The 15800-nt window shown below is 35.5% G+C and overlaps 1 protein-coding gene across 1 annotated transcript in view; it reads left to right on the plus strand.

Annotated features, from left to right (window-relative positions):
- The window catches only part of LOC150106515 (G-patch domain and KOW motifs-containing protein-like), a 131629-nt gene that overhangs the window by 12568 nt on the left and 103261 nt on the right, over positions 1 to 15800 (plus strand). Inside the window, exons 2-3 of the mRNA XM_090392510.1 lie at positions 732 to 892; positions 12190 to 12394. Coding sequence (XP_090248636.1) covers positions 732 to 892; positions 12190 to 12394 — 366 coding nt within the window. The remainder of the gene's footprint in view (positions 1 to 731; positions 893 to 12189; positions 12395 to 15800) is intronic.

Genomic DNA, 15800 nt, shown 5'->3' on the forward strand with positions numbered 1-15800 from the left:
ATTTGTAAAAGTGCTTATAACAATTTCTCAAATCCTTTGTATTCAAGCCTTTTTACATGAATGAAATGGCCATTCTTCCACTTGCACTGTGAAATTACTGCTTTGCATTACATAATTTTAAGGTTTCAGAAATTCATTTCTGCAAACTTATTTGAGGCTAAAAGTTTATTTTTCACTGGCTAGACTATAATAAATTTAGTTTAATCCTTTATCCAAGTGTGAGCAAACAAAGTTTGTGCCTGAAAGTATCTTCAGGACTGGGTAAGGTGGTACAACACCGGGCAACTCATTGCAAAGGTGGAGCAAGCTAACATCACTCCTATCTCAGTATCTCCCATAATGCAAAACACATCTCCTTGCAGATATGTATAATGTTATGCATTAAGGGAAGGGCCACTACTCAGACTAGTTTCGACCTTTATTGAGGTCTCTTCAGTGGGAGCCAGGCCCAAGTGGAGATACCAGGCAGAAGCATTAGCAAGGTCATCTCTACCTATCTGCCTGATAAAAGATTAAACTAAATTTATTATTTGAGGCTAGTATATTTTAGTTTCATTTTTAAACTCCTGTTATAAATTTCTGTCTGGTTGATAAACAGAAGGGGGCAGAAAAGTTGAAAAAATAAGTTATCAAAAGTATTTTATAATTTTAGTGTTGTGCATTTTTTTTTTTTTTTTTGCTATTTATTGTCTGTTATGCTTAATTACGTATTGTGTTTTTAATGCCCACAGTTCAAATGAAAAGAAGGAGGAACTTGTTATTCCACTTATTAAAAATGAATGGAAAATAAGATCTAATAAAGAACCTTTGCACAAAGTACAGGATAAAGGAGATAAACAAACTAAAAAAACATTGTCATTAGATGAATTAGCAGCCAAAGAATTGTTACAAGGTAATTTTAGGATTTTTTCTCTATTTAATTAACACATCACATCTTAGTAGCTTTTAAACATTATTTATTATCAGTGCTGATAATGATTATTTGATACACACACATATTCACAAGAATAAAGAATGGTAATAATGCAAATATTTCAGCCAGAAACTAACCAGCCATCATGATCAGCATAATCACAAAATGAAGCTAGAACTACAAGTGGTTGTATGATGATTATGTTGATACACTGATGATGCCTTTTAGCTTCTGGACAAAATATTTGCAGTAATAAAATTATCATTCTTTATTCTTGTGAAATGCATGTCTAATAATCATTGCTTTCATAAGTGCCACCAGTGTTGATAGTAGTAGAAGAATGTCTGATGGTCATGTCTGTCTGTACTTATATATTCTCTACTTAGTGGATTTTGTGAACAAATCTTTGAGATGTGTTCCTTTCATGGAAGAAGATACAAGTTAAATATACACTGCTCAAAATTTCTGTCAGATAATTATAAATTTCTGCAAATAATTATAACTATTGGGTACTTTATACATGAATAAATATTTCTTACTTATGGATAGGATGTAATTGATGAGATATTGTTTAAATAATCGATATTTATTACAAATTTAACAAATTACACATTTTAACGTGAAATTATTTTAACAAGAATAGCCAAAAACACTTTTGTTAATTTTTAATAGGATGTATATGGTCTCCATTAACAGCCAAAACAGTGGTACATCTTGATTGCATGGACCAAGGGCCGTCGCCAGATTAGATCACATCCTGAGGCAAACAATTATGGTAAATATTGCCCCTGATGGATTACAAGACAAAAATATAAGAAAATATCCATTTGCTATTTGTTTTTATTACAAGAAAAACATTAATGCAAAACGATTACATAATAATATTAATTAAACGTTTGCTCTATGGGGATATTGCACTAAACCTGTTTATAAGCTCTTCTAAATTTAAATTATAAGATATGTCCACCTCTATCGATACAGTTGCTATAAGTTTTAATCAGTTTAAGCTTGGAAAAACTTCTTTCCGTTCCTTCTACGCTAATAATTCCTGTGAGTGTAGCAATGTCGCCTACCGCAATATGGCTGAATGAGCGCCCTTTTTAAGCCGTGCCATGAGGCAGCCTGCCTCTAGGCTATCCTGTTGATGATACTGCATGGACTGGATGAGATGATCAAACAGTTCTTGCGTGATATTTCCCCACTCTTCTGTGAGGTCAGTTTCGAGCTCTTGAAGCAATCGTGGTGGCACCAGTTGTGCAGAAACGAGCCTACCTAAAGCATCCCAGGCATGTTCGATTGGATTACAATCTGGTGAACAGGCAGGCAGGTCCATTTGTTCAATACCTTCTTCCTCAAACCACACTTATACCAAATTTGTACGATGTGAATGAGCATTGTCATCCATAAAAATGAATTCTTGGCCAAATGCAGCAGCATATGGACGAACTATAGGTTCCAAAATCTCATCGCGATACCTTTTGGGTAAACATCGCCCCATCAGGGGCAATATTTACCCAAAGGAACCACTGATAAGGAACTGTTTCTGATAAAATAGAGAACTGTATGGCCACCATACTTATTCCAGCCCATACCATCAAACTCCCACCTTGATGTTGGGGTCTTTCACAAAAAAACTGCGGATTATTTCTTGTTCCACTTTCATGCCATATCAATATATGTCAGTTATCTGGTTGCAGACTGAACCTGGAACTCATCACTAAAAAGTACACGAGCTCAATCCTCATTTGTCTGATTATGGTGTTCCTGTGACAAAATTCTTCAGGCTCTTTTGTGATTTGCAGTAAGTGGAATGCAAACCATTGGTCTTTGAGCATATAAACCTATGGCATGAAGTGTCAATTTTGTACTGTCTGTGTCGATACCAGCCTCCCTGTTGCTGCGGCAAGTTCGCTTCGAAGTTGTGTTGCATTAAATGTTTGATTTCTTCTGGCAAGTAATGACAAATACTGATTGTCTCTTGGAGCTGTTGATGATGGGTGACCTTGTCTTCGGCAAACGTTTCCCATCTCCAGAAAGTGATTCCAAAGTCGCGAAATTACGCTTTGAGATACACGACACACACATTTGAGCGACAACTTTGCTGCGTTTGTCTAGCTTCTAATCAACCAATGGCTCTCCAAGCCATAGATTCCGGGATATCATGTTGCTCTGCCATTTTTAACAAAATAATGGGTGGTAGGTGACACAAGTTTACAATTGAAGTGATAATTATGCACCTGTGGAAGTGAGCACAACAAGCCACAGCTTTTATCTCCCCCCACATGCTAATACGGCTAAGACACATTTCGACAAGTCTTAACATGATTTTTTATGCAGTTGTGTGTTCTACACTGTTGTATATTAAGAATATTTTAAAATAAATGTGTTACATTTATTGTAAATTATTTTTTTAACTTATTAATTTACAAGAAAACCAAAATATCCCCTAATTGTTTTGAGCAGTATAAAAAGTAGTGCAATTAAATTTAAAAGTTGGGTTGACTTTAGACTTCTAGATCTGGTTCCCATTTTTGACAACCTCAAATATCTCAACAAGCAATATACAGGGTGTTTAAAATCGAAGTACTTCTGTTCAGTGCAGTCTGTAAAGAGAATCTTAGATGAAATACCCTCAAAGTTGGTGGGTACCCTAACCAGATCATGGAAAAGAAATTTTGAGAATAAAAAAAAAGTTCAAAAATGACTAGGCCACTGTGAGCAAGAAAAGATAGTGAATTTTGCATTATCACATGAGCTGTAAACCAGTATAAATGCAGGTGCAAGACTGATTATAGTCATTCAACTTGTGCAATAGGTCTCACTTTGCCTGATTTTGTTATAAAGTGATTTGATCTCTGTTACCAATTGTTATAAAGAGGGGATTATTTATTAATTTATTTATTATCAATCCTCATTTGTTATGAGATTTTCTCTATAACAATTATTTCTAATTTCAGAGTGTTTTTATTTATATGCACTAGGGTTCAATTCCAATTGGTGCAATGACTTTTTACCATTTCTTTCAGAATCCGAAAAATCATTGACTCAAGACCAAATACAAAATATACACATTTAATAAAACAAACACAATATATACACTTCAAATAAAATTGCACAACTAACTACAAAATTAACTGGATCCAAGGCCTTTTAAAATAAACTTACACTTTAGAGATATCACCCATTCTCTGACTCGTTCCATTACTTGTTTGTTTAACATATACTCAATCACGTCTACTAGACTAAACACCTTGTTTACACAATAACAAAATATTCCTAGTCAGTTTCTTTGTTAAGGCCTTTTTCCGAAGATATAAGATTCTCTTCTTTTCCATAGGATCCTTTCTCATCACCCTTATGTAGCACACATTATTCCTCCGACTCTGAAGTAAGATATTCTGAATTCACCGAAGTATAAGTACTCTTACTTCCTGCAGCTCAATTTTGTTAATTTTCGTACCAGCGAAAGAGATTTCTTCTACTGCTTTATCTAAGTTGCTAAATTCCATCTCCTTTTCTAGTTAGAAATAACAGATAGATCCGGTGTCCTTAAAACAGTTGAAATTTTCAAGCAGTATTTCCTCGAACATTCCTATAGAACATCAATCGCAATATTTTCTTTTATTTACCAATACTTATTTACAATCTTAACTCCTCCATTTTAAAGGCTCACAATTCTTCGATTCCCATTTCGGAATCTTCTATTAATATTCCTCCAACTGTCACATAAAAACTTAATTTCCTAAGAACAAAATTTTTCCGGCCTGCTTTCTTAAACTTCCATTAACTCTCTTTTTTATCCTCCGTTCTTTGATACCGAACACACTCGTTGTTTTCGTTACCTCGATACTGAACGCTCTCTCTGTCAGCTGTCAATCACCCATCAAACTCCTCGACGAGCATGTGCACTCCATGAAAGTGGCAAGCAAGAAGTTAATCTTGCTTGCCACTTTCATGGAGTGCACATGAAAGTGGCAAGCAATCTTGCTTGCCACTTTTATTTCACAATATAATGGCTGACGTGTTGTCTCCGTTAGCGTTACGAGAATGTCTTTACAAAACACAGCACTTAATAACTTTAAACCACAATAAAATTTCTGAAAGCAACACAACTATCCAAATCCAGTAAGTACATAATTTTTTTTTAAATGCTTCACATTTCATTTTGACAAAATAACATCGATAACGTGCACATCGCAAGTGCCGGCAATACGTATTATGAAACCAAAACTAATAATGTACTAACAAACAATTTGTAAAAATATTCATAATTTTAAATTGACTGTTTTTTCATAGGGCACTGTGATCAAGAAAATATAGTGAATTTTTCATTACCATATGAGCTGTAAAGCAGTATAAATGCAGGTGTAAGACTGATTATGGTCATTCAACTTGTACAATAGGTCTCACTTTGTCTGAATGTGCCTTGCTTGTGAAGCGTTTTTATAGATTGGGGAAAATACTGCAGCAGCACTTCATGAGTAGACACCTAAAGACTTTGTGAAAAGGCCTAACGACACTATATGCAGTGTGATGCATGATTTGTCGTGCATCACACTGCATTTAGTGTCGCTAGGCCTTTTCGCAAAGTCTTTAGGTGTCTACTTTAGGTGCTGCTGCAGTATTTTCCCCATTCCTATAAAAACGCTTCACAAGCAAGGCACATTCAGGCAAAGTGAGATCTATTGTACAAGTTGAATGACCATAATCAGTCTTACACCTGCGTTTATACTGCGCTTTACAGCTCATATGGTAATGCAAAATTCACTATCTTTTCTTGCTCACAGTGCCCTATGTAGAAAGTCATAATTTAAAATTATGAATATTTTTTATGTTAGTAGAATTATTTGCAGAATTCAACAGTCCAACCAGGAAGAGGGCTTACATGTGAAATTCTGGAAATGACTGACGATGTTGCAACTTGATGTCAACTCAGTCAAATGAGGATGTTTTAGGTTCATGCAATGCAGGTGCCATAGAAAGGCAATGAAATGTGCCATACATAACAGTATAGAGAACTTTGCATATAGCATTGCAGTGCTACTCATGTAAACTCAGCCACAGCCAAGAGTTGCAAATGGGAAATGCCAGTATCTGAGAAACATTTTTGTTAGCTTTTTTGGCACATATGGAGGTAGATGAGGATTGGCTTTGAAGTATCTTACAGAGTGATGAAGTGCATTTTCATGTTTGTGGAACAGTAAACACTCAGAACTGCTGCATTTAGGTTACAGAGAATCCCCATGCATTTCAACAAGTTCCCTTACATTCGCTAAAGTCACAGTATGGATAGGATTTATGCTCAAGTTCATTATTGGGCCATATTTCTTCAGAGAAATCTACTGAACCAGACTTGACCTGAGCAGCCATGTCTCCATGTTATTGGGACATGTTAAACAGTTTTGTCATCCATGGGCTCACCACTATCCCCCCCCCCCCCAATTGCTAACTTTTATATGGAAGCTTTTGAGCAAAGTGCTCTTGATTCCTTTACTCTAAAACCTACGGTGTGGCTTAGATATGTTGACGATGTTTTTGTTATCTGGCCACACGGTCGACAAACTTAAACACGTTCCTTAGCCACCTGAACAAACAACAATTTATTATTTACTATTGAAATTGAAAATCAGAACTCGCTCCTGTTCCTGGATACACTGGTCACAAGTCTTCCTTCAGGCAGTCTATCCTTCACGGTTTACCGCAAAGACACATACTGCCCAATATATACATGCTAACTCATATCACGATCTGTCGCAAAAATTTGGAGTCATTAACACCCTTAAAAACAGAGCTATAACAATTTGCTCTAATCAACAAGCTCTTAAACAAGAATTAAAGATGATTAGCAACACATTTATAAATAATGGCTATAACAAAAGTACTATTAATAAAGTTCTTCATAAAACTTCATCAAAAAAAGAATATAGATTACAGTAAAACCATAGCCATCCCATATATTAAAGGGTTATCAGAAAAAATCAATAGAATCCTACACCATTATAATCTTAATGCCACTTTTAAACCACCTATAAAATTAAAAACATATTCAACTTCTATAAGGATCCTCTCCTCCCATTGGCAACTCCTGGAGTTTATTCCATCTACTGAGATAAATAAATTCCGTGCAATGATACAGCATTTTCCCCTTTATACTGGAGTTCATGATACCATCTAGTAACCCCAAATTTTATCTGGGCTCCGGAACCGGCATAGGCTGATGAATCAGACCTATGGCTGGGTCAGTATTCCTTACTGTAATCCGTGTATGTCCTCGGACTGGTTTGCCTGCTTGCGGGATGAAAAACACCAGATAAACTAGCAGAAAAAACCCTGTTCTCCACACCCAAGACCAGCTAACTTGGCTATGGCTGAGGAAGATCCTTGAGCTCCTCACGTCGTTGACGGGAATTGAACCTAGGACACTCCTTCCCTAGGCATATGGTTGCGAAGCGCAAAGCCACTAGGCTAACCGCGTGAACATTCCATCTACTGCACCTGTAACTTACCTTATATTGGTGAAACTGGACGTACAGTCTCTATACTTAAAAAAGAACACAAAAGACACATTAAATATAACAATTTTGGTGAAGCAGGCCTCTCAGATCACGCTCTCAAAACCATATACCAAAATGATTGGAAAAGTACCTGCTCTTTACATCATACGAAAATCTGCTCTGAAAGAAAATTTAAAGAAGCTTGTGAAATTCTGATTAACCATGCTAATCTCAACAATAATGGTGGCATAAAAATTCCAAGAATTTGGATGGCACATATTCATCCTACTTAGTTTCCAGTATACTTTAGGACTTGAAGCAATTTTCAGCTTTTATTGGAAACTATTCCATACCAATTGGTTGAAATTTATATGTATAATCACATAGTTTTATATATATGTATAAACATGTTGCTCTTCAGCCCAATTTAATTTTGAAACATAATAGATAATAATAATAGGACTCTAGCTTTGATGTAGTGAAGGTGTTTTTTTTTTTTTTTCCCCCTCACCAGAGGTCAGGCCAATAATTGTTTTAACGGTTGGTCAGTAACTTGAGCAAACCATGTAGATTTTAGTGCTGTTTGTTTCTCTATATATGTGTGCTCCAGATGATGACCTTGATATGAAGGTCAAAACATCGAGTGTTCATTTTAGTTTATATTAAACTAAAGTTTTGCTCTAACACGGTAGTTGTCTCCATATTTTTGATAATGTTTTCCTTGCCTGGTTTTCCTTGAGGACTACAACATCCATCTTATGTGGCACGAGTGTGTATGAGTAGGATTGACAAAAAAGAAATAAAAACATTCAATTATCATCATGGAGAAATCCTCACTTTTAACTTTCTTTTTGGCAGGAATTGAAATAAATGAGTGATTTCTTTAAGAAGAAGAACCTTTTTTTAACAGTTTTTTGAAATGTTGAAAAATTGTTAATTCATCATTTCGAATTTTTATTAGATAATTATTTTTGCTACAAATTCTAATCCTTCAAGTATGGTTGAGCATTGAATAGGAATAATTGTTGAATTTTTGAAGAGTAGTAGTTTTAAGAATATTTTGTCATCTTTATTGATTATATCATGAGTTAACAAGAAGCTACCGTAAAAATGCCTTACTATTTCTAGATAACCCCATCACCTTCATCAGGTAACTCAGTGTTCTCTGTTTATAGATAATCTATCCACATGGACTGCTCTGTACGTTATCAGGTCATTCCAAAAGTAATGTTGTTTTTTATACTGTACTTGCTCAAATGAGTCTCAGCTTGTCTAAACATGAATTTTTAAAGCTTTATAAATATTGCTAAGCCGAGATGGCCTCATTCTAAAGAATTCAACCTTGCAAGAACATCATACATAAGTTATTGTTTAAATAACCCCGTGGAAGTCACTGAAAAGCAAATCATGAGTTCAAAAAAAGGCAACAATGCTGCTAACACTGTAAAAAAAAATATGCAAGGAGTGTATGGCGATAACGTTTTGAATGTGCAAAAGTGCCAGTGATGGTTCCAAAAATTTCGACAAGGAGACTTTAGCTCAAAAGACACTCCTCGCTCTGATTCCCTCTCTCTCTATCTCAATAACGATATGCCGGAAGCCGCTATCTATTACAAGAAATGCCAACGCAACTGTTGAAGATTTATCAGGAGATCTTAATTCATCATCATTGACCATCCATTGCCATTTGCAAGAACTTGGAATAGTGTCTAAGCTTGGCAAGTGGGTTCCTCACGAACTGACGAACAACAATCGAAGAGAGCATGTCAACATCTGCACTGCTCTTCATTCTCTTGAGGTTCTATCTCTGTTTTTGAGTCACATAATGAAAAATGGATACTTTACAAAAATATTAAGCACTGAAGGCAGTGGGTTCATCCAGGGGAACAGACTAAACTTCAGCCAAAACAAGCTTCACCTTCAGAGGGTTTTCTAAAGCACTTGGTAGCATATGGCTGGTATTATACACTTTGAACACATCACAAAACCAAACAATTACAGCTGAAGTATACTGTGAACAACTCAATCGATTGAATGAAAAACTGAAAGAAAAAAGTTGTTCTCAGTTCAGTCGAAAAATTGTTTTTCACCATGATAACGCATGCCCTCATAGTGCAAGAATCAGCTGTACCAAGATTGAGGAACTCGGCTGGGAAAAACTTCTACATCCTCCGTATTCTCCTGATCTTGGACCTTTAGATTACCACTTATTTTGAAGTTTGCAACGTTTCATTAATGAAAAATAATACATTAGAGACACTGAAATTGAGCCTAGGTGACTTCTTTGCTTCCAAAGCTCTTGAATTCTATAGAAATGACATTATGAAGCTTTCACAATGTTGGAGGAGTGTTATTGATTCAAATGGAGAATATACTTGATTAAATTAGCAAGTGATTTATCTTTTATGTATTTTAAAAACTTAATGCTAAAAACGACATTACTTTGGGGGATGACCTGATATATCCAAAAAATCATGCATGCCACTTACCAAAAGCTAGGAGTCATTAGATAAATAGAACATCAACAATCCCCCCCCCCCCCAGATACAGCCTGTAAACAGAACCTGAAATAATAGAAAAATTATCTCACATAATATTATATCCAAAAACCATGTATGCCATAATATACATAATCATATGCAAAATTTCATAACTAACATCATTATCCATTAGCATCATCACATAGCATCATTATCCATTCTACATGATAACAGCCATTTATATGTGTGTGTGTGTGTGTGTATTCAAGGGCAACTTTTCTTCATTCAGATTTCCTGGGAACAGACACAAGATTTTCAAGATTTTAAAATTTAAAAGATATTATGATTGCAGAAGAAGTGAGTGGGGGAGATTAAAAGGTGTAATGTTTTTAAAATGTATTTATTTTATTTTATTTTTTTTTTAATAAGGGAAATTATCCATTGTATAGCATGCCCATGCTTTTGAGATTTCCACTTGGAAACTTGCCAAGAATAGTCGATTCATGCTGAAGGGGAGAAAGAAATGAAGGACCTACAAATTGGTCGCCAACACGCGAAATCACGTGCTTTATAGGTAAATTTTTCCAACTGTTATACAAGCAACATAGTTAACTACAATGATCATAAAACAGAAGTTAATTTTCCAACGTGTAATAATAAACAACTCATCCTGCAATACGGAATGGATTCTCCCTATTATCGGAATGGATTCTCCTTTTTGTGACATGCGCAGAAATGTCGAAGGATCTCTAATTGGTGGGCGAACTATACAATATTTTCTTCCTATAACATACAAATATATTAATCAGTAATAATGAACCAAAATTTTGAATAAGAAAATTCTAGAAAACAATAAAACAGTATTATATAAAATGCATTGTATCTTTCTGTGGATTTGGATAGAATTACATTATGGACTAAATCAAGTCAGCAGGCTACTACTGCCGAATGTTAAAGGTACTTCAAAAAACATCAGGAGAATCTGTTTAAAAAACTTGTTTTACAAATGGCAGTGTGCAGGACTCGTTTTGGCCAGACAGGCTGTATAGCATCTGAAATACTCAGGAATCAGTTCCTATCTTGAGTATCTAACTATGCATTATATGCTAGTCACAAGATCTATTAGAACAGCACTTGCTTATTTCATGCAACTAATTATTGGCACAAAAGAAAATTGAATGAAGCAGAAGAGACCATATATTAAGAATTAAAAAAAAAAAAAAAATCAGCTAATGCCATTTTATTCCCATATAGGGAGTAGGCGAAGCCGTTTAGCCCTATCTAACTTTTGGAGACTGAGTGGACAGTTCAATCTCCACTGGTACCCAATCAGAGATAGCTGGCCCAAGGCTATCATCACTAATTAAGCAGCACGCAGTGAAAAGGCTGCTCAACAAGTGCTGCCATCACGTCGTCCCTAACCATATCACAATATATTTAATGTCTGAAATAGTGTGGGTTCTACGGTCGATTTTCTTTAGTTTATGGAACAAAAAACCAGAGTTACCTGGAGAAAAAACCCACTTGCCCGTGCCCAGAGATCGACTAACTCGGGAAATGGTCGAAAAAAGGCTTAGAAAAATTTCCTCTAGTCACCGACCAGATTCAAAACACCAAGTCTTCAGTTGTGTGGTCAAGCGCCGTGGTGTGCAAACGCCACATCTGCTGAGCTACACAGGCTCTATATATTAAGAATAACTTTAAAATTATCAAGGATATAATTCACTTGATGAAATTCACTATAGAAAACCATTCTTATGATAAATACATTAGTCTCTGTGAGTTTAATGACAGTAGTTTACTATTCCACATAATATTTATATTTCTTTATTTGTAATATGTGTCGATGAATGTGTATTGATAGTATGTTATTAAATTTATATCTGTTATTAAAGAAATATGAAAAGATTATCATACTGTAGTTGCATACAAGTTCTCTGTAATGTGTGTGTGTGTGTGTAAAAGCATGAAAATATTATGATACTCTGCATCATAATGGAAATCTGGTGTGTGTGTGTGTGTGTGTGTGTTATATATATATATATATATATATATATATATCTTGATGCAGTATCTTAATTTTTCTTTTACTTGATGCAATATCTTAATTTTTCTTTTACTTAGAGTAACCTGACCCCAGATGAAGCAGAATTTCATTTTTTTTTTTTTTTTGAGTTGTCAAGATAACTCGCAAAAGATGAGATTCTGTCCAATTCTGAAATGACAGAATCTGTATAATTCTTAAATATTTATTTAGGCTTCACTATATTATTTCAAATATGCTTTTTTTTTTTCCGAATAGAATCCTCTGAAGCTAATAAGTTATGGGACAAAAGAGATTTCAAAAATGATGACACTTTAGCAGTTCCTCTGCCAACAAAAAGTGCATTGGATAGTGATGCTTCTAGTATAACTGATTATGAAAATATTCCAGTTGATGAGTTTGGATTAGCAGTGCTTAGAGGTATGGGTTGGAAGCCAGGCAGCACTATAGGATTGAGAAACAAGTAAGTTTATATGGCTTTCTTGAAATAACTAAAACATTCAGCATTATGTTTTTTCCATGTCTCTCTCATCTGTTGTGTCAACCAGTATATTCTGTGTACTAACTACTGCAACAAGGTAATAAATATTTTTTTAGTTCTGGACAAATATTTTATCATTATTTTAACAGTGGTTTTTGATTTGACTAACTCTTACATTTATTTTTTCTAAAATTTTTCTAATTGCTTCATCTGACCTATATCTTCATTTTCCTTTGGATCTTTTCCTGTTATTTTTGCTACATATACTTTATAATAATCTTTAAAATGACTGCAGTATATATAATCATCTATGTTTCTTCCTTGCTAAGTTATAATACATAATAATTAATGTATTTATGTAAAGTATTATCTCAAGGGCTCACTTTAGTGAGTAACACTGGAGTTTGCCACTCACAGTATATGATGCTGGACCATGCCTTACTTTACGTAATAGATATCTGTTATATTATCTGTAGACTTGTCTCCCTCCTCTCCTTTCTCTTTTTTTTTTTCTTGTTGTTCTTTCCCCTTCAATGCTCTTAGAATATTCAAGGGCTAGAGGTGAAGTTTTCCTATTTTGCTATTCCATTTTGTCTTATGCAGTGGGAGTCTACCTTCTCTCCTAGGTATTTGTTTCATCTAGTAGGCTGAAGTTCCAACCCACATGGTCAGTGTGGGATAAACTGGAACCAAAACCTCCCTGATATGTGGAAAGGGCCTCTCCAGCCACTTTTTTTTTTTTGCATTGACTTCACTCCAAAATGCTAATATAGTTGTGCCTTTTAATACATCTCGTGCTGCATTGGTTGTCATACAGAATAATCAGAGCCATATCCAAGGCTTAGGCAGAGAGTCCTTTTTGAGAAGTATATTACAGTCTCCAACAAAAGCCATTGTTATTGTGAACAAGGAATACAGAAGGTATGGGATTAATCTTAGAGGGGGAACTTTACATAGGCATGGAATGTACAGGGTCTACAGATCGATGCTCTTGATATTGTCTGTAGAGATGAAGAGGTATAGAGAGGTATCATGGAAATATTACAGAGATCAGATGGAATGGAGAAGGTCACTTCAAAGACAGGACGGTAAGCTAGTTGTTTATTCAGGAGGTGACTCAAAGCATCATGGATAGATGCAATACTGAAGGTGGTTGGCAAGAATCCTTGGTTATAATCCCATTAATGACAGGATGCTTTGTATTAGACTTCAGGCTCATCTTACCAATGTGTCAATCATGGTAATTTATGTACTTCACACAGATAGGTCTGATGAAGAGAGTGAGGAATTCTATGAAAACCTATAGACTTTGGACTGCCTACCAAGGAGAGATGTACTTTACACATCTTAGAGGACTTTAATGCAAAATGTGGGAAAGAGTATGAGAGTTAGGCCTGAGTATGGCATGTTTGGTCTGGGTGACTGTAAAACCCTTGGTGAAAGACTTTTAGAATTTGCTCATGCTAACAGATTAGTTATTACCAATACCTGCTTCCAGAAACACCCACGACAGGCCTATACTTGAACATCTAATATATAGGTCAGCACCAGATTGATTACATCCTTTGCTCACCAACGGGCGAAAACAAACATCTCTGATGTGCATATTTGTTCTGGATCAGACTGTGGTACAGACCATCAGCTAGTAAAAGCCAAGGAAGATTAAGACCCTGAAAAAACCTTCCAAGTCAGGCATGTCCCCCTAGACTGGATGTCAGAGCAATCCTTAGTGGGTTCACAAAAGAAACATCAACTTGGTTGGATGATCTTTTGGAGACCATTGAGGAGAGCTCATCTAGAATGTTTTGGGAAGGAGTCAAGGTCACAGCCAAGAAGTATCTCGGCCCAGTTAGAAAACCAAGAGACCCATAGATATCAGATTCAACATGGAATCTTAATTGAAAGAAGGTGGTTAGAGAGAAGTCAGAAGAACCATCAGGCAGGACAAGGAAAATTTTTATACTAATAAATGTGAAGGGAGTCCAGATGAAGAAGTACAATTGTAAAAGGATATTTTGTTTAGTTCATGACCAAAAGCACAAGGTTAAGCCTAAATTGAATGTTATCAAAGACAGGAATGGAAGTTAGATGGAAGGAATACTGAGGAACTGTACAGTAGAAAGAGGAGGAGCCCTCTCACCAGGAAAATTTCGATTTGGAACTTTCTCCACTTAGGCATAAGGTTAAACAGCTTAACAACAATAAATGCCCCAGGTGCAGATGGAATCTCATCAGAGTTAATTAAGGCCACAGGTGATGGAGGAATAAGAGTGTTTCATAGATTGATTACAAGGATATGGGAGACAGGGTCATGGCCTAGAGACTGGAAAAAGTCATTTTCATACCACTTCTAAGAAGGTATATATATGAAGGATTGCAAGAACTATAGAACTATTAGTTTAATCTTGCGTGCAAGTAAAATTTTATTAAAGATCATTCTAAATAGGATTGAGGTCAAAGTTGAGGCAGAGATGCCTAAGGAACAAGTAGGTTTGTGGAAAGGTAAGGATACTAGAGATTAGATCCTTTGCCTTAGACAGATCATAGAAAAGCATAAAAAATTTAGACTCCCTATGGTAATGTGTTCATAGATTCCCACAATTTTCACATGATCAGCATGTGAAATTGTGGGAAGTAATGAAAATAATGGGTTTTTCTCAACACCCCATCAGGTTGATATCTAACTTGTACAGTGAGCAAGAAGCCACAGTAAGAACAGGTGTTGGATTAACTGATCTACTTCAGGTTGGTTAGGAAGTTAGGCAAGGATGCCTACTTTCTCCTCACCTGTTTAGTATCTATTCTAAGGACATCATACATGTAGCATTGGATGAGCTTAAGACAGGAACTGGGATAGGTAGTAGATTGATCAGTAATATGAGGTTACACTGATGATACAGTACTCCTTTATAATGACAAGGAAGAACTAGGACAAATCCTTTACAAAGTCAATGAGATCATTAAGAACAGAGTACTTCAAGTCAATCCTAGCAAGACAAAGATTATGGTTCTCAAAGGAAATACAGACAGGGAAGCTCCTGAGAAACAAGTACCTTAATGGAGAAAGAATTGAGAAGTCAGCAAGTTCGAATACCTGGATCCATTATTAGTATGAATAATTTCTGTTCAGAAGACATCAGAAGAAGATTAGGAATGGCTAAAACAACAGTCAGCGACTTGTCTAAAATCTGGAAGGATGAATCTGTCTTCACAGGAACAAAGTTGAGGATTTTGAGATGTGGTGTTACTGAATGCTATTGAGGATATCTTATACTTAAAGGATTGGTAGAACTTTAAGACTTTTGACAGAATGGAGTTGAAATACTTTAGACACATTGAAAGGATGGAAGGAGGACTTCTCAAAGCATTAATAGAAGGTTTATTTCCT

Source organism: Typopeltis vanoorti, chromosome 5 (assembly GCF_054136105.1).
Source record: "Typopeltis vanoorti isolate ZY-2024b chromosome 5, IOZ_Tvanoo_1.0, whole genome shotgun sequence".
Lineage (NCBI taxonomy): Eukaryota > Metazoa > Arthropoda > Arachnida > Uropygi > Thelyphonidae > Typopeltis > Typopeltis vanoorti.